This window comes from Mytilus galloprovincialis, chromosome 10 (genome assembly GCF_965363235.1).
Source record: "Mytilus galloprovincialis chromosome 10, xbMytGall1.hap1.1, whole genome shotgun sequence".
Taxonomy (NCBI): Eukaryota; Metazoa; Mollusca; class Bivalvia; order Mytilida; family Mytilidae; genus Mytilus; species Mytilus galloprovincialis.
In genome coordinates, this window is record NC_134847.1 from 45,610,519 (window position 1) to 45,631,043 (window position 20,525).

Below are 20,525 nucleotides of genomic sequence, written 5' to 3' on the forward strand. Positions count from 1 at the left end.
GTTCATTGGTCAATGGTAAGTTTTTATTCGGCTGCAAACAAAATTTTTGCGTTGTATGATGTTGTCTGCGTCCTTCGAAGACGCATTTAGTTTCCGGACAATAACTTGAGATTTAGTGAATGGATCTCTTTAAATTTTTACCAGAAGGTTAAATACCAATATAGGAAGGTTTGGATTGATTTTGGTCCCAATAGTTAAGGAATAAGGGGCCAAAAAGGTGGCCCAAAATAAGCATTTTTGTACTTTTCAAACAATAAGTTGTGTTTAAGTGGATGAATCTCTCTGAAATTATACCACAAGTTTCCATACCATGAAGGGGTGGTTAGTAATGACTTTGGGGGTTATGACTCTAAATGATTTGGAATAAAGGGCTAAAAAAGGCGAAATTAGGGGCAAAAAAGGGGAAAAACTAGGTTTTCCGGACAATTTCATTTAGTGAAAGGATATCTATACTTTTTTTACCAGAAGGTTGGGATTGATTTTTGGGGTTATGGTCCCAATAGTTTAGGAATTAGGGGCCAAAAAGGGGGCCCAAATTTAGCATTTTTGTAGTTTTCAAACAATAACTTGTGTTTAAGTGGATGAATCTCTCTAAAATTATACCATAAGTTTCCACACCACTAAGGGATGGTTAGTAATGACTTTGGGGGGGTTATGGCTCAAAAGGTATTGAAATTAAGGGCAAAAAAAGGGGAATTAGAGTCAAAAAAGGGGGGAAACTAGGTTTTTCTGGTTAATGGGACAATTAAGACAATTTAAAAGCAGTGTAAGGGAGGTAATTCAAAAACAGTTAACATGCAATGTTTGGTATGTTTGGATTTACCTCCCTTACACTACTTGTAAATAATGTATAAAGAAATGTCAGGTTGGGGACTTATTGCCAAAAAAAGGGAAGTGGTAGTAGTTTTCAATTTTTTTTTTTAAATTTCTCAAATTCCAAATTTTTGAAATGTTTATGGAAGAAATCTTCAATTGCACAATATTGCATAATAGATTTGTAAGATCTTGACATTTTTTAGCTCACCTGACCTAAAAATGTCAAGTGAGCTTTTCTCATCACTTGGTGTCTGTCGTCCTTAAACTTTTATAAAAATCTTCTCCTCCGAAACTACAGGGCCAAATTTAACCAAACTTGGCCACAATCATCCTTGGGGTATCTAGTTTAAAAAATGTGTCCGATGACATGGCTTATATCTTTAAAACAAAGCATTGAGAGTAAATCTGACATAGGGTAAAATTGTTGATCAGGTCAAGATCTATCTGCCCTGAAATTTTCAGACGAATCGGACAACCTGTTGTTGGGTTTCTGCCCCTGAATTGGTAATTTTAAGGGAATTTGAGAGTTTTTATACGACCGCAAATTTTGAAAAAATTTTCGTCGTATATTGCTATCACGTTGGCGTCGGCGTCGTCGTCGTCGTCGTCGTCGTCGTCGTCCGTCGTCCAAATACTTTTAGTTTTCGCACTCTAACTTTAGTAAAAGTGAATAGAAATCTATGAAATTTTAACACAAGGTTTATGACCATAAAAGGAAGGTTGGTATTGATTTTGGGAGTTTTGGTCCCAACATTTTAGGAATAAGGGGCCAAAAAGGGCCCAAATAAGCATTTTCTTGGTTTTCGCACCATAACTTTAGTTTAAGTTAATAGAAATCTATGAAATTTTGACACAAGGTTTATGACCACAAAAGAAAGATTGGGATTGATTTTGGGAGTTTTGGTTTCAATAGTTTAGGAATAAGGGGCCAATAAAGGGCCCAAATAAGCATTTTTCTTGGTTTTTGCACAATAACCTTAGGTTAAGTAAATGGAAATCTATGAAATTTAAACACAATGTTTATGACCACAAAAGGAAGGTTGGTATTGATTTTGGGAGTTTAGGACCCAACAGATTAGGAATTAGGGGCCAAAAAGGGACCCAAATAAGCATTTTTCTTGGTTTTCGCACTATAATGTTAGTATAAGTAAATACAAATCTATGAAATTTAAACACAAGGCTTATGACCATAAAAGGAAGGTTGGTATTGATTTTGGGAGTTTTGGTCCCAACAGTTTAGGAAAAAGGGGCCCAAAGGGTCCAAAATTAAACTTTGTTTGATTTCATCAAAATTGAATAATTGGGGTTCTTTGATATGCCGAATCTAACTGTATATGTAGATTCTCAACTTTTGGTCCCGTTTTCAAATTGGTCTACATTAAGGTCCAAAGGGTCCAAAATTAAACTTAGTTTGATTTTGACAAAAAATGAATCGGTTGGGTTCTTTGATATGTTGAATCTAAAAATGTACTTAGATTCTTGATTATTGAAGTTTTTTTGGTCCAGTTTTCAAATTGGTCTACATTAAGGTCCAAAGGGTCCAAAATTAAACTTTGTTTGATTTCATCAAAAATTGAATCCTTGGGGTTCTTTGATATGCCAAATCTAACTGTGTATGTAGATTCTTCATTTTTGGTCCTGTTTTCAAATTTCAAATTCTACATTAAAGTCCAAAGGGTCCAAAATTAAACTAAGTTTGATTTTAACAAAAATTGAATTCTTGGGCCTCTTTGATATGCTGAATCTAAACATGTACTTAGATTTTTGATTATGGGCCCAGTTTTCAAGTTGGTCCAAATCAGGATCTAAAATTATTATATTAAGTATTGTGCAATAGCAAGTCTTTTCAATTGCACAGTATTGTGCAATGGCAAGAAATATCTAATTGCACAATATTGTGAAATAGCAAATTTTTTTTTAATTAGAGTTATCTTTCTTTGTCCAGAATAGTAAGCAAGAAATATCCTATTTGTGCAATAGCAAGAATTTTTTTTAATTGGAGTTATCTTTCTTTGTCCAGAATCAACTTATATCTTTGTTATATACAATATACAATGTATATACACTTTTTACTACCAACTGATAAATTTAAATAATCTTTACCATTCAGTGATAACAAGCAGTTTTTTTACATCTTAATATTTTATGATGTATTTAAATGAGTAGTTATTGTTGCAAACTCCATTAGAAATTTGAATTGATATCAGTTTTGAAAAAGGGAAACGGGGATGTGAAAAAAAGGGGGGGGGGTTAAATTTTTCTCATTTCAGATTTCATAAATAAAAAGAAAATTTCTTCAAACATTTTTTTGAGAGGATTAATATTCAACAGCATAGTGATTTGCTCAAAGGCAAAAAAAACCTTTTAAGTTCATTAGACCACATTCATTCTGTGTCAGAAACCTATGCTGTGTCAACTATTTAATTTTAGATTTAAAAAGTTTGAAGAAGAAATCTTTAATTGATTTGTAAAATCTTGGCATTTGTTTTGTGTAAAAAAAAACCATGTAATGTCAAAAATTTGATCACAATCCAAATTCAGAGCTGTATCATGCTTGAATGTTTTGTCCATACTTGCCCCAACTGTTCAGGGTTCGACCTCTGCGGTCGTATAAAGCTGCGCCCTGCGGAGCACCTGGTTGGTTATTGTCTTGAATACTATTATAGATAGAGATAAACTGTAAACGGCAATAATGTCCAGCAAAGTAAGATCTACAAATAAGTCAACATGACCAAAATTGTCAGAGAACCCCTTAAGGAGTTCTTGTCCTTTATAGTCAATATTGAACAACTTTTCGTCATTTGTAACTTGTACAAAAATCTTCTTTTCTAAACTATGTGCCAAATTTAACCAAACTTGGCCACAATCATTACTAGGATATCTATTTTTAAAAAGTGTCTAATGACCCCGCCTACCAACCAAGATGGCCGACATCAGTAAACACAGAAGCAGGTGAGCGACACAGGCTCTTGAGAGCCTTTAGTTTTGTGTCAGAAACTCATATTATGTCAAGAATTTAATCACAATCCAAATTCAGAGCTGTATCAGCTTAAATGTTGTGTCCATACTTGCCCCAACTGTTCAGGGTTGGACTTCTGCGGTCGTATAAAGCTGTGCCCTGTGGAGCACCTGGTTGACTTTTTTTTTTTTTTAAGAGCTGTAAGCAATATGTTAACTTTATCTGATTGTATTAAAGATGTACATACCGGTCTAGCATCTGACCTTGAACTAATTCTCATGGTTCATTGGTCACTGTTAAGTTTTTGTTTTCATTACCGGTAAAAAAAAATCATATATTGATAGCAATAGGTTTGCTATATTTGGAGGATGAAATAAATGAATGGTGCAGATGTGTCTGGTAGGTATTATCTGACCTTGACCCCATTCATGGTTCATTAGTAAATGTTAAGTTTTGTGTTTTGGTCTGTATTTCATTTATGAATTGAATGCTTCTTTTTGTTACTTCATTGGGGTGTAAAAGCGTTGGCCGAAGTACATTTTATATGAAGCGCCGAAGCGTTTCATACTAAAAATGTGCGCACAGTCAAGGCTTTTACAACCCTATGAAGTTACAAAAAGAAGCATTCAATACTTATAATTACATTTTTTTAGAAATGATCAGGAAAACATGAATTTTATTATTGTTTTATTTAATTCACCTGTGCACTTTATTGTGGGACCACATGTTATCATGAATGAAAAGTTTTATTGAGCAATGCAATTGCTTACGGAATAACACGTGATGTGCAGTTAGCCAATCAGAATAAAGTATCGTAATGAAACATACATCTAATGTAATTATAAGCAAAAGGTCACTATATTTAGTGTTTAAAAACATTGTAAGGTGTATATGTTGTCCGACAGAATTTATCTGACCTCATAGATCTTTTAATATGTGGAGTTAGTGTGATATTTTTTGTACAACCTTTATCTTTAAGACTACATCAAATCAATGGTTAATAAAGCAGGCAAGACATTTCAGGGTGTGCAATCTTGTGTGTACTTGTATTGTAAATCTTTTTACACAATGTTACAGGCTTGATATACTAACCTATTCAGTACATGAAACTTAGGAAGTGCTAGAAGTATTGGAACAATTGCATGTCATAATTTAAGAATATTGACCTGAGGCTGCCGTTTGCTAAAAGTGACAAAAATCTAGACAACAGGTTATGGAGACTTCATATCATATCCTCTTTAGATACAATTGGGGAGTATGTAGGAATCAGCATTCATATGTCCAACTTTGTGGAATTACAAAAATGTACTTTGGTCAAATATGTAGTATGAAGCAATTTTTCCCCCAAGTAAATTGGTTATTATGCCCTCTCAACTTCAAATTTTGTATACTATCCAGTAATATGAATTCAGCACCCAAACATGCTTCAGTTAATTATGAATCTTTGTAAGATTTTATCATTATAATGCATTATTAAGTAGGCCATCTTCGTCTTCTGGCAAAAACCCAAAGGCACTTGTCTCTGAACAAATTTCCTATAAACCTTAACATAATACACAAGGTAATTAACTAGCAGTATAACACTCTACAAACTCATCAGAAACACAGGGGTTTAATATTGAAGGTAAATAGATATGTGAAGCTATGTTGGATTCAAATTTTAAAATATCTCATTAGTTTTCTCGTCTGATTTGTTTCACATTGGTAATTCCTTGGACTTTTATAGGCGACTATGCAGTAGGTTTTTTTTACTCATTGTTGAAGGCTGTGTCATTTTGTCTCTTGTTGAGAGTTTGTCTCATTGGCAATCATACAACACACATTGTCTTGAGCATGTTGAGTCGATTTCACAAAAAGACTTCCTACAAAGAATGGTCATAAGACATGAAAAATTCAGTATACTTAAAATCAATCTTAGTCATAAGTTTTTTTGGGACTGACTCCTTATTTTTATATTATTTAGATTTTTCATGGTTGGTTTAAGTGAAGTTAATTTCTTTTTGCACGTAGAAATATGTAAGTAACAAGACTTGCAACAATTACTGGTAAGCTTTTATTTCAGATTGACATATAGTTATCACAGAAAAACAATTACACACAGAATAATTTCCCTCTCGTTACCTCCCTATTTACCCAATATTCTTTATACTAACTTGATACTTAATTTGACAAGTTTGTTATAACAAACATTAGATTCTCAGATCAGTAAAGTCTTATAAATGCTGTTATAAAAGCTGTTCTTCATCGAATCTAACAAACAACTCTGTTCAGATATTTGCTTGTCAATGTGTTCTTGATACTCGACGCCGATCTTAATTGAGATACATTGCCAGTTTTGGCACTGAAGGTAATGGTTATCTCTAGCTTCCTCCACAAATAAAAATCTGACCATGATGGTGCAGCCAAGAACCTAAAAGGGGCATTTTACACCAACAAACAATCAGGTCTATTATTTTTTATCATATACAGTATTCCTCATTAACAATAAAAAATGTGTTCTGATGATTTTCTTTCATGGGACTGATTAAATGTATGCGATGAAAATAAATTTGAATGAGAATGTCTGATGCATCAAACTGATGCTTTTATACATGATGAATGACATAAATATGTCTCTTGCTAACTTGTTCAAGATTGTTCTCAAGTCTTAACTTTTTAATTTGTTTTTGCAACTTGCAAGGTATGGGATATCAGAGCAGTCAAAAAAAATATGGAAACTGCAGACCTATGCATTGGGCAGCAAGTTTCTATCTACAAATACATGTAGTAATAGATCAATTGTCAAGTAGATAAACAATACATTTTTTCTGTTATATATTTTTCTCCACAAATATTTATTTTTTCTTCAAAGACTAACCCCCCTGTAGGCTTCCATTTGAGCTACAGTGAGGGGGTAGTTTGTAAATGAAAGGGATATATTTTAAAAGAAAAATGAGTTAGAATTTTTTTTATGTATCGTTTATCTGCTTGATGATGGATTTATTATGATTTCAAGAGTGAAACTTGTTGCCACCCCATGGCTTGGTCATAAATATCCATGTTAGAATTTCTATATGGAATGTATCTGATGTTTCATAGCCCCACCATGTCATTCGTCCTGTTTTGTATGTCCAAACACTTATACAGCACTGTGTTTAACAGATCATATTATTGATACATATTTGTATGTATAATCAATAACAAGACTGTAGACATAACTGTAAAGTACTTTGCATTCAAGAGTGTTGAAGGAAACTGTATATGGAGGTGCTCCTACTTACAAGAGGCTAATACATAGAAGAAATTAATATCTTTACATGTTAGAAATCATACAATATTTATACAACAAAGGAAAAGACAAACTACAATAATATATTGAAAATAACAGCTAGTTCTTAAAAGTTTCATTAGTATGTACATATAAAACTAAATTATAAATTCTAAGTTTCTATAACTTTATAAAAAAAAAATCATTAACTGGATATAAATATTTATAACATATTGTATATTTGTTATCCCCAATTATAAATACAGTATGCATACATATACACTCAACAGGAATATTTCCCCAGGCTGCTGTTTGTACAATTATAATGATCGATGAAATACCTACCCCTCTATATCATCAAATAGCGAAATAATATGAATATGATATTTTTTCTCCTTGGAGCCAGTGAAGGACAATTGTAGTTTTAGGAACTATGTGGAACTTACCTTTTAATGAAAATTTTTTTTCTGAAAAATGTAATTTTCCAGTCTTTAGAAAATATAATTATGTTTTTTCAACCAGAAATTAAACTTGTTTCATCACAAAATGAAACTTTTTGATATAGATTAACAAAAAGGTTGTGCAAAAATGATATTAAGGATGTACTTAGGTGAGGTTAGGTAAAAATTAAGAAATTAAAAAATTAAAATTAATACTATAAGCTGGTAGAGCATCAGTAAAGGATAAAGATAAGCTAAAAATATTGTTAGGTCATGGACCTTCTTTTCAAGATATTTGGGATTTAAAAAATGGTGAGAAAAGGCTGACTCCGACTTTTACCTTATATTTGCATTGGTATTATTTGGGTCTCAAAACAAAAGAAAGAAAATCAAGAATCTTCTTAAATTTTGGTAAATGACCTTTCATGAGCTATTAAGTTTTATATCAAAAAATAAATGGGTATTATGGGGCAAAATGTTTTAAATTGTATTGTATGGAAAAACACCAAGGAGTCCGAACATTTGACACAAATTACAAAACCTCACCTAAGTACATCCTTAAGTGAGGGAAAATTGTTCTTCTTGATATGAAAGCTGATAAATAGAATAAGCACTGACTATATATTCTTTTATATACATATATAAAAGCAGTTTATGAATATGATATACAACATGTCCTCTGTGATCTTTTTTATACACTATTTATGAATACACATAATACTATGCTTATTTCCCCCCAAGCAATCCATATTAGTTATTTCACAGGTGTGAAGTAGTTTTGGAATGCTATTCTTGTATGAATTACAAACTCTAATGTATCCCTCTACCCGAAATTCTTATCTGACAGTTTTGCAATATTATAAACAAATTTGAATATCAAAGATTTATAAACAATAATGTCTAATTTAAAATGAAAAATACTAATTACATACTTACAATAATTTTACAAAAGATAACCTCCCAACTAAAACAGTGAATAAAACTGTTGAATATTAATCTTTGGTGGTGTTTTTTTGTTGTTGTTTTTTTATACACTTCTGTGGATTAATTCATTTTATGTGGGTACCACTTTTCTTGGATTTAGGAAATTTGTCATTTTTAAGGATATTTAATCTTAATGGTTTTCCAAATGTCTTCATACATCTCAATAGAAAATGTGTAAGTCGTTGAACATTTACAATAAGTGGTTCACCACTAAAACCAAGAAAATTATATCCCAAATAATAATTGATCCACAGTAGAAAGGAAATGTGCTATTCCATTAAAATGTATGTGAAAGGGTAGGAAGGGAAGTTTAATTATTGAATGTGGGTCATTGGTCTTTTTTCAGTATGCATCTTTTACTATTACTGGTATGCAAAATTATTTAAAAAACAGTTCTTGGCTGTAGGGATATTTTGAAAGTCTCTTCCTACCCTTCCACACTCTTCCTACCCTCCCACATACATTTTAATGGAATAGCCCTGAATCCTTAACAACAGTAATGATCTTTATATTCCGGCTTTCCTCCATTACCAGTTAATCTTTGCCTCTGGATCTCAGGATAACAACTGTTACAATACCCTTCCTTAGAAGTATTCCCATAATTATTACAGCCCACTCCTTTACAAATTTTGATACTTCTACGCTCCCTCTCAACTTTTGACATTGCTAGGGAATATTTCTGTTCCACTCCAGGACCGGTAACTGAAGTCCGTGATAAATCGTTCAAAGGTTCTCTTTCTGGTACGTTATACTGTTCTACTTGTGCTGGTAGCATCGGATAAGTCCTTGTTGGGGATGTAGCCCCAGGTATTGTTGCATTTAAAGTCATACCAGGTCTTGTTATATTTGATGTAACAGGCGCAGTCCTACTAACACTTGTCGGAACACTAGTATTTATAGTTCCAGATCCCGGTCTAACAGGTGGACCTACTGACCCACCATACATTTCTTTTAATACATTATAGTGAAAAGTACATCTATAATACATACTTTCATCTCCATATTTATCACAGCCTGGTTCAATACAAATTGTTCCTTTTTTGATCGGTCTGATAGGAAGTGGTTTCATTTTGTCTTTTTTGTCTGAAAAAAACCCACAAGAAAAAAATTTAATTTCATGGCAAAGTGATCACTTTTGTTGAAAAGAAAAGGTCCCACCATAATCAGATGTACTGATATTCAATGTACATTAAAGGATGCTGGTGAAGACATTTTCATTTACTTGAAATTGTTACTGTTTGCATAAAAATTGGGTTTTTTTTCCAAATGGTTCATTGTAAATACTGCAAATCAAGTAATTTATGTATTTTGTTGGTATGTTTTTGTAATTGGAAATACTGACTTTGATTATTTATGAAATTTTTCTGTCTTATCACTGGTTTAAAGGGTTATTTTCAAGATGACTTAATATGTGTATGTCCTAACCAGTTAATCATTTTCATGCATGTTAATACTAAATAGAGGGGTTCTGATGCCAGATCCTGCTTATTGTTTTGTCAGATTCCCATATTCCGCTTCACTATGAACGTAAGCAATTCTCTTTTTTTGTAATTTCCCGTGTCAATAATGTCACGATTACAAAAAATCAGAATACCCGCGTCACGCTTAGACCCCAATGAGACCCACTTAAAATAAACAAGTATTTTATCCTTTAGCCTTATCTGAATGCAACTAACGGTCATGACAATACCTTTTTCATAACATTTAGAACAGTAGCCTTGAGTCCTAGGATCTCCATAATACTGGCATCCAACAACTTTACATTTATGTCTAGAAGGGGAGTAACATGCTCCCTGTTGTACTAAAAAAAAGCAAAAATAATTATTTTATTACAATTGCTTTGCCACAGTTTAATTTTTTTCAATGAAAATAAATATTCTGAATGAATAGATGAGATACTAAATAAATTTGAAGACTACTCATTTGTTTAGCTGTTTAAATACTGTTCTGGTGAATGTATTTTGAAGCATTCAAATTAGGTGTCTTGATAAAACCTTGTAAGTATTCAAAGATGTCCTGATAGAATATTTTAAATAATTAAATTGAATATACTGTTTGGCAATAATATATTATTCTAAAATATTTTTCAAGTGTATAATGTCAGATAACAATATTTGAAATCGTTTGCAGTAAATATTCTACCCTAGTACATATATTTTCAGCTTTTAGCGGAGATCTCATTCCTAATTACTGTAGATGTTCAGGTAAGGCATATTCGTTCTGTTCAGGAAACAGTATTTCATGTATGTAAATTTGATTAACTCCCTTGTAACTATAGTTCCAAATGTTATTTCATTATTTTAGGATTGTTTAATGTTACTTTATGTAAGTATTGTTAGGCTTGCTTTGAATTGTTTCACAACCAATATTCTCTTAGATAACAGTACAACTCGGATCAAGCATGAATCAAGGAAAGCCCTAAATTGTTCAGTAAGGGGAAGTAAGTAGAAATTTATTTATTATACAATGCAGATCCACAAAAACAATCAGATATTTTTTTAATTTTTTTTTTGTTTGTTTTTAGGAATGTTTCAGGAACACAATCCTTGCCCTAAGTGCCACCAGCCATTATAACAAATGTACAATAAGGACTAAATAAGTAACAGGAAACACAAAGAAATCTATCAGTGAATCAGTCTGAAGTACATCAATCTTATTTCATACATCTTGTAACTTATTTTACCATGCTCTCAATAAAATTCAAGCTTAACTGAACAACTGCTAAAAAATTATTACTATAATCTTAGAAATTTGTCTGTGCATTTATTGTGGTCTATTATTTCGCTGGTAGAACAAATGGAAATAAAAAGAGATTTTGTGATGTGCATACAAATACTGATCAATTTTTAAAAAAAAATTTTGCCATTCCTATTCTGTTGCAATAACCGCAATAAAAATATTTCTCAATTTACAGTTTTTGCTGTAACTCTCATTAAATCTTGTTAATTCTTGTTAGAGGTTTAATACACACATATAATGTCCTGTGCAGAAAAACATTACTGTAGATTCATTATTATTCGTTGGACACCAGTTTTCGTGGGTTTCGAGGGAACAGGTGAACCACGAATTCAAATGATCAACAAATAATATATTTTCAATAGGGTTTGTATACAGAGATTGCCAAAACCACGAAATCAAATATCATCGAAAATGCTAGTTATCAGTAATTAACGAAAATTGATAACCACGAAAATAATTGAATCCACATTAATAAAACTGCAAGTGAAAGCTAAAAAAGATTATGAAAACAAACTACATATATACCTGGTGATAATCTTTTATGCTCAGTTGACCTACACCTTGCATGTGCACCAGCCAATATTGATGTGCAAGTTTCACACATTTGGTTAGGCGGGTAAATCATATTTTCACAAACAGGTGACGCACATTTGACTTTATCTTTATGGCTTGTTATGACAGGATTGACCTCGTCTGGAGCTATATGTTGACATGGTGTAGCCGATTCTATTAGTTGTTCTGCTCCATACTCTGTAGGGTCACTGCTTCTTTTAGAATTAACTATACAGGAATGGCATAGTCCTCCCTGCTCTATAGGACCATAACACCCAGGTGTAAGACAGATATTTTTACCTTCTGCAGTTGTAGGTACAAATGAGGTCTGCATAACTTTATCTTGAGTCCGATCAGATGTACGCACAGAATAAGTCTCGGTTTTCCTATTTCTACTGTTGGCACATTCATTGCAAAACCCTTCTAAGAAGAAATGAGGAGGGTTCTTACAATTTAGAGTTTTACATTGAAGATCCTCTGGATTGAAGGATCTTAAATTAGGTGGATTACGTGCACCACTTAAGTCATTCAGAACATATGTCTGTGATGATGGCCCACTTCTACCCCCTGCAGCCTCAGCAGGCCTGGAACTAGGTGGACTGTTTTCATTACTGGGAGAAAAATCGGTAAATCCTGTAGTAACAAAGCATTTTGCACATTTATTGGCTTGCAGTGTCAGACAATGTTCTTTACAGTGTGGTGATGAACACTGCTGCCTGTGTAATTCTCCAGGTTGCATTCTAGTAAATGAATTACTGAAACCAGGTGATTGTCTGTTCATTTGATGTCCACTTCCTGGGGGAGTCCTAGACTGGCCAGTACCAAACAATGATTGATCATCAATGGGTTCATTTTGACCTTTAGATAATGTTTCCTGTAATGATAATGGCATATTGGAATTTGGAGGTTGATGTCTGCGGCTTTCAGAAGGGTGACATTCATGACAATATGGTTGAGTTTTTGTGGAAGCTCGGTTTCCACATTTATTTTTACATTGTTCCTCCATCATTGACATTTCATAAATTTGCTGTGTAGTAAAAGATGCTGGTGGTGCAGTAGGTTCCATTTCTATCTGCCGACTCTGGGCTGCCACATCTTCATTTCGCTTGTAATCACGGGTATAATCCATGAAACATTTATGACAGTATCCAGCGATGGACGGAGCACCATACATTTCGCATCCTTCATTCCAACATTTGGGCTGACAGGTAATAGTTCCCTTTTCTTGATCAACTACACGATATTCGTTGTTTACAAAAACTGGAGGTTCTTGGGCTTGGGGTGTCCTTGAAGGGTCTTTAGACCAAAACCCATAAATCTGCAAACATTCAGATAAATGATCTTGAACTAGATTATGATGATCTTGAATTGTCTGAAACTCCAATTTTGCTACAGGAATTTGTAAAACAGAGTCTTGGGTAGTCATTGGCACAGATTTTAGTTTTAAATACATTTTCAGTAAATCTTGGACGAGAGGTTCTTCCTCGGGTAAAAGAAATTGTACAAAAAGAGGAGTCTGATCAGATAAAACAAGGGGGACAACTAGCTCACCGTCGTTATCTCTTCCTAGTGATTGCTTAGTTACTAATGGTACAAAATGGTTCATACTATATCCTATCAAGATTGGTGATGGATATATTTCATTTTCCTTCCATTCGAGAGGTAAATAAATTCCAGAAATATTACACTCTTGGACGCTATTTCCGTAAACTGATCTCACATTCTTGCTTGCCAGAACAATAATGGGTCTTCTTAAAATATTTGCCAGAACATAAAGATGAACCGCTTCTAATGTATCATACGGTAAAAAGGCTTCTCTGTTCTGTTGATCAATGGCTGCATTGGTTATCGTTTCCCATTCTCGTTCCCATTCCTGAAAGAATAGTGTAGAAAATTGTATAGACAAAAAATATTTCTACAAAATTAAACACTATAAGGTACATGTATTGGGAAAATCTGGATTCAAATTTTTTTTTTGTCATCTACAACCACATTTTTTTTAATGAATTTGAAATCAGATTATTTTTTTTCAGGAAAAAAAAAACATAACCTTGAAGTTTAATGGTTGTTCCCTAAGTGAACTTAAATAATATGAAGACAAACGGACAAACAATGAAACAAATTACAACTTCATAATACCTCTATCTATGCTCCCAACTAAATTCAAACACTGATTGCTATTATTAAACAACTTTAAGTAGGGGAGAAGACTAAAGATAGCATGGAAGGGTTTATAGGTGTTAAACAAAATACATAAGTCAAAGAAAACAATTCTTTGTAATATCAATACTTGTGTTCTTACCCTTATAAAACATAAAATGCACCAGGAATAGACCTAAACTCAAATATTTATAGCTTATCATTTCCTTTTGAACTTCCTTTCACTGACTAGACAATTTTATATTTTTTTACCTATAGTCTACTCAATTTAGCATTTTATACTGGTTAAGACAATCGTTTGTACTCAATACTAGACAAGGTCGAGTATTGATTTACTTTCTGAAACAAGGAAGTAGTATAGTGTTACTGTAATCTATTGTAAACTTCAAGGAAGCAATTTAAATTTCAATGAGGTGTTACTATGTTTATATCTATATCATAATTAGTTTTAAAACTCACAACAAATATGAAAAAAAAATCCCTTTACTTAAATCTACAATAAATCCAGTATCAGGCATGAGGAACCACTTACAATGTTAAAAAGTATCAATTAATTCTAAAATAGCACATAGTAATTAAAAATTATTTCATTGAGAATATAATTTTAGAATGAAAAAAGTATTTTTTGAAACTTTGCAATTACCTTGTATAATTCATAATTTAAGGCTGTTTCATATACTGTAAATTCAGAAATTATTGCAACGTTCTTATTAATGCTAAAATGCTTTAGCCTCAGGTTGACAATACTAAAAACTTGCATTCATAATTTAGTAATAATTTCTCTTACAAACTTTCTGCAATTTTGTAAATTGTTATTAATAAGATCTTTGATTCACAATCATAAATGGTCACATTTATACCTGAAGTTACTAATGAAGCTCAAAAAACATTAAATACAGAAATTAAACAAAATTTGTTCATAACATTATTTTCAAATTGGTTGACTTTAACAGAATTTTGATCTTTTTGTTCAATGCTAAAATAAAACATAGCATAACAAGATTAAAATAACACTGAATAATCAGATAAAACCAGAAATTTGTTCAGATCCCAGAAGTGGCAATTTGTACAAACAGGAACAGGAAGTTTATCTTTATATCTGATAGGAAAATTAGATTGGGGATTCTTTGAAATGGACATTTATAATTAGATTATACAAGGATTATTTTAGCTTGGATAATGTTAGATCTGTCCTGTTTAAAATGCCTGATCATTTTCTCAAAGACAAGAGATGAGACTCCTTAAAGTTTTTAATAAAATGCTTTTCTGTAAAATTAATGCCTTTATTTTTGCAAATGCATGATAAAGATGCAACAAAGTGTTTCAGTCAAATAAAATATATTCAATGTCTCAGTAAGTTTTACAGGTGAACAAAATCTTACTAAGTCCAACTTCATCTTTGTTTTTTACGCTTTTTTTTTACCCAAATCATATAAGACCACTATCTACGATATTTCAGGGTTTAATAAGATATCTCCACAAAATTTCCTTATCTTGAACCTAATCATTCACTACACACTTAAAAAAACAAAATTGATATCTTACATTTTTATCTAGCTGTGCATTGAATCCAAATGGTCTTTCCTGATTCATTCTTCTCTGTCGTAAGAGCCATCTTCTCTGGAAATTTTTCTGTGTGCTGGAGTCTTGAACAAGTGACACATACAGTAATCGTCTGAGTAACAAATTGTCATCTTCTAGTCCCCACAGACACATACTAACGGCATGGAGCAAACAATTTCCATCACCTATAAATATCCATTATATCATGGTTAGCTGTAACCAAGATATATATGTATAATGTTAATAAAAAAAAAGCCAAACAAAGGTAACTGCCACTGCTGGATCCAGGGGGAGCGTGCCAGGGGTTGAAACCCCCACTTTTTTGGTAAATCAATGCATTTTAGTGGGAACATATGGTTCTTTCTTAAAAAGGTCAACATCACTTTTTATATAATAAGAAGCAGCCCTGAAAGATGTAACAGGTTGACTATTTTTGGCCTGTAAAATCATTGTAAATAATATATGTCATTCAAACATGGATTGCCTGACATTTATCTCATTTTTAATTCCATTGATTTATAGTAAGTTAAAAACTGTAATGCCTCATTTGAACCATGACATACATGTATATACATAATATCTGTAATATGAACCTGGTCTGAAAGCCTTTCACAGTATATTCTGTCATAATCTGAATCCACTATAAATCTCCATTCTTTTTTTAAACATTGCTGCAAAATATATTAAAACTTCCACACCAACTTTAAGTTTATCTTGCTTGAAATATTTAGTTCCACAAGGAATTAACAAGAGATGAATTTTCACAATAAATTTGCTATTTTATGAAATTTTCCTTTGATATTACTGACTGATAATTTCCTTTCTCAGCACAGTAGAGGGATATTAAAAATTATCGCTAGAAACTATGAACGCATGTGCCAGTTTTCAATGAAATTAAAAATGTCGTCACAGGTAAAACCAGGTGCTCCGCAGGGCGCAGCTTTATACGACCGCAGAGGTCGAACCCTGAACAGTTGGGGCAAGTATGGACAAAACATTCATGCGTGATACAGCTCTGATTTGGATTGTGATCAAATTTTTGACATTACATGGGTTGTTTTTACACAAAACAAATGTCAAGATTTTGCAAATCAATTAAAGATTTCTTCTTCAAACTTTTTAAATCTAAAATTAAATAGTTGACACAGCATAGGTTTCTGACACAGAATGAATGTGGTCTAATGAACTTAAAAGATTTTTTTTGCCTTTGAGCAATTCACTATGCTGTTGAATATTAATCCTCTCAAAAAAATGTTTGAAGAAATTTTCTTTTTATTTATGAAATCTGAAATGAGAAAAATTTAAACCCCCCCCCTTTTTTTTCACATCCCTGTTTCTCTTTTTCCAAAACTGATATCAATTCAAATTTTTAATGAAGTTTGCAACAATAACTACTCTTTTAAATACATCATAAAATATTAAAATGTAAAATAAAGTGCTTGTTATCACTGAATGGTAAAGATTGGTTGGTAGTAAAAGTGAATATACATTGTTTATTGTATAAAACAATAAAAAAAACTTCATCAGCAACATTTTATATTGGCAAATTTCCAATGAAGTTATTTACATAAAGTTATTGGCAAATAAAAATAGAAAATGACATCATAGTCATGTCTGGCAAATGTCCAACATACATTATCTAAAAACATTTTAGATAAGATAAGGAAAAAAAGCTTCATCAGCAACATTTTATATTGGCAAATTTCCAATGAAGTTATTTACATAAAGTTATTGGCAAATAAAAATAGAAAATGACATCATAGTCATGTCTGGCAAATTTCCAACATATATTATCAACTACTATTCTATACAAAGAAAGATAACTCCAATTGAAAATTAATTGCTATTGCACAATATTGTGCAATTAGATATTTCTTGCTATTGTGCAATACTGTGCAATTGAAAATTTCTTGCTATTGCACAATACTTGATATGGAATCCTGATTTGGACCAACTTGAAAACTGGGCCCATAATCTAAAAATCAAAGTACATATTTAGATAAAGCATATCAAATAAGCCCAAGAATTTAATTTTTGTTAAAATCAAACTTAGTTTAATTTTGGACCCTTTGGACCTTAATGTAGACCAATTTGAAAACTGGACCAAAAATTAAGAATCTACATACACAGTTAGATTTGGTATATCAAAGAACCCCATTTATTCAATTTTTGATGAAATCAAACAAAGTTTAATTTTGGACCCCGATTTGGACCAACTTGAAAACTGGGCCAATAATCAAGAATCTAAGTACATTTTTAGATTCAGCATATCAAAGAACCTAACTGATTCATTTTTTGTCAAAATCAAACTAAGTTTAATTTTGGACCCTTTGGACCTTAATGTAGACCAATTTGAAAACGGGACCAAAAGTTAAGAATCTACATACACAGTCATGACAGTTAGATTCGGCATATCAAAGAACCCCAATTATTCAATTTTGATGAAATCAAACAAAGTTTAATTTTGGACCCTTTGGGCCCCTTATTCTGTTGGGACCAAAACTCCCAAAATCAATACTAACCTTCCTTTTATGGTCATAAACCTTGTGTTTAAATTTCATAGATTTCTATTTACTTATACTAACGTTATGGTGCGAAAACCAAGAAAAATGCTTATTTGGGTCCCTTTTTGGCCCCTAATTCCTAAACTGTTGGGACCTAAACTCCCAAAATCAATACCAACCTTCCTTTTGTAGTCATTAACATTGTGTTTAAATTTCATTGATTTCTATTTACTTAAACTAAAGTTATTGTGCGAAAACCAAGAATAATGCTTATTTGGGCCCTTTTTTGGCCCCTAATTCCTAAACTGTTGAAACCAAAACTCCCAAAATCAATCATTTTGCGGTCGTATAAAAATGATAAACAGATTACCATTGGTCATCTCATAGAAAGTTCAATGATAGATCTAAATATATGCAGGTGACCAACCATAATCTATAAAATATATGTATGTAAATATAATGATATTTTTATAAGCATTTTACCTTTTGTTTTCAGAGGGTATAATGTTTTTGCTGAACGACACCAATTGATAACTTTGTTGTCCTGAAGTTCTTGTCTAATGTCTGTATCAAGGATATTTAACAAATAGAAGTGTCGAAAACCTTCGGGATACAGAGTCAAATTGGGTAGATTTATGTTGTAAACATGGTAACTTTTTAAACAAAACGTCTTGTTTCGTTCCGAAGTATCAATGTCATTTTGTATCGATTCCTGCAAGGAATTTGCCATGTGTGGACTGCAATCTCTGAAGTTCTTCTTGAATGGTGGTACAACATCACTCATATCGATTTTATTTGTCTGCAAAAATAAAGTTATCATTCAAATATATGCAATAAACATTTTCACTATATGCTTATGCCAAAAATTGTAAATTTCAAATTTGTTGTAAGGTCAATTAACAGAAGGGTTATTTGACCTATATACTTTTTACAAATGGTGACTTGGATGGAGAGTTACTCATATGGCACTCATACCGCATCTTATTATATATAATAACCATGCTTACTATCCTTATACTAGAACTATCAAATATATATATATATAAATAATTTACATACCTTACTTTAAGCTTCTCCATTAGACATGTTAGATAGCAAATTAGACATGTCAGATAACAAAATCACCTATTTTAAAGATTAAAACTGAATATCTCGAGCCACACAAGTCCCAATCAGGACTGTAAGAAATCCACTTGGGATTATGTTTATACATGTACAACTACAATTTACTAGCTTAAAAAATCATATTCTTTAAATATACATGCAGGTGTGTCATGTTTGTAATTAGTCATGGAAGATGCAAATTTTTTACATAAAAATAGCAAAGCCCTTGTGAAAGTTTTTTGAACGATCACAAAATAATAAGGAATAAACATGATAAGCGATACACCTACATGTACTTGTAATGACTTGTTTCATAAAAGGTAAAACACTGCCATCTCATACTGATACAAAACATGTGTGAGTAAATAAATTCTTTTCTGACTGGGCGATATTAAAAAAAGGAGATTTTAAAGCAAATTTTAGTTCAGACACATTGCTTTACTAGATGCAATTTGCCAAGTGATTATTGCATGACATCATTTCAATGTAAAATGGCTATATCATCAAATTTTGATGATGCATATATGTATAGCCACAGCATTCTGCATTGAAATGATCAATAGAAAAATCAATTAGTTCCAAGAATAATATAAAATTTAGCTCTACTGTGACTACAGATATACATGATATATCATAGTGCATTGTTTTTGGTAGATGATTTGGTAAGAAAAAAAAAATGTTTGACTACCATTTATATAACAATTCTACCACTGATATAACTATATCATTGACATGATTGATATGATATATTATAAGTGTTTGCGACAGAGACTTGCAGAGGGTTATAAAATTTAAAAATTTTATTGCTGAGAGTGGAGAACTATCATAAATCAACTCTCAGAATTAGAGTAACTCAATCTACAATAATACAGAACTTTAAAAATATAAGAATGATATACCAAACTACCAGCATATGAAAATTTCAACTGTACATTTCTATTTCTTAGTCTGGCCAACACAAGATAACTTTCACAGTTCAACAGAAGAAGAAGGTAGATAACATCCTTTGTGTCCTTGAAGTTGAGTCTTAACTTTAGTGTCTTAGATATAAATGCATTACAAAACAATAACAGAATTAAATCAGATCAAACAATGACAAAGGGGTAAAATGCTCCACAAGTATGACATTTAACAATTTTACCAGGAATTATCTAGCGTTATGACAAGATTTTTTAAATAAAATCAGCACTTCCTTAAGTTGAAATTGTTACCACCCATATTGACATCAAATTCTATAGATAAAACTCGTACTTTAAATTTAAACTGGTATGCCGTTGTAATTTAAAAAAAATCATCTGAAAACCGTTTTATATATATTCCAAACTCTCACTATACCTTTTCTGCTAATAAGCAGGGAATTCTTGAAGAGTTTCTGTTTCTGGATTGTATGTAACGATAAATAGGGGGACTTTTCAAATGGAAATTCCCTAAAATTCCCACAACCCCTTGCGACTTTT

The 20,525-nt window shown here is 31.9% G+C and overlaps 1 protein-coding gene across 4 annotated transcripts in view; it reads right to left on the reverse strand.

Moving 5' to 3' along the window:
- Nucleotides 1–5,810: 5,810 nt before the first annotated feature.
- The window catches only part of LOC143047640 (uncharacterized), a 40,389-nt gene continuing 25,674 nt past the window's right edge, over nt 5,811–20,525 (reverse strand). For 2 of the 4 annotated variants that reach the window (XM_076220818.1, XM_076220817.1), the window contains exons 2-6: nt 18,448–18,763; nt 15,443–15,645; nt 11,711–13,610; nt 10,137–10,247; nt 5,811–9,529 (exon numbers count right to left, since the gene is read on the reverse strand). In XM_076220818.1, coding sequence (XP_076076933.1) covers nt 8,934–9,529; nt 10,137–10,247; nt 11,711–13,610; nt 15,443–15,645; nt 18,448–18,748 — 3,111 coding nt within the window. In that variant the 5' untranslated portion in view covers nt 18,749–18,763 and the 3' untranslated portion in view covers nt 5,811–8,933. Of the gene's footprint in view, nt 9,530–10,136; nt 10,248–11,710; nt 13,611–15,442; nt 15,646–18,447; nt 18,764–20,319; nt 20,525 lie in introns of those variants that run through there. The other 2 variants (XM_076220815.1, XM_076220819.1) reach the window with 2 other exon arrangements.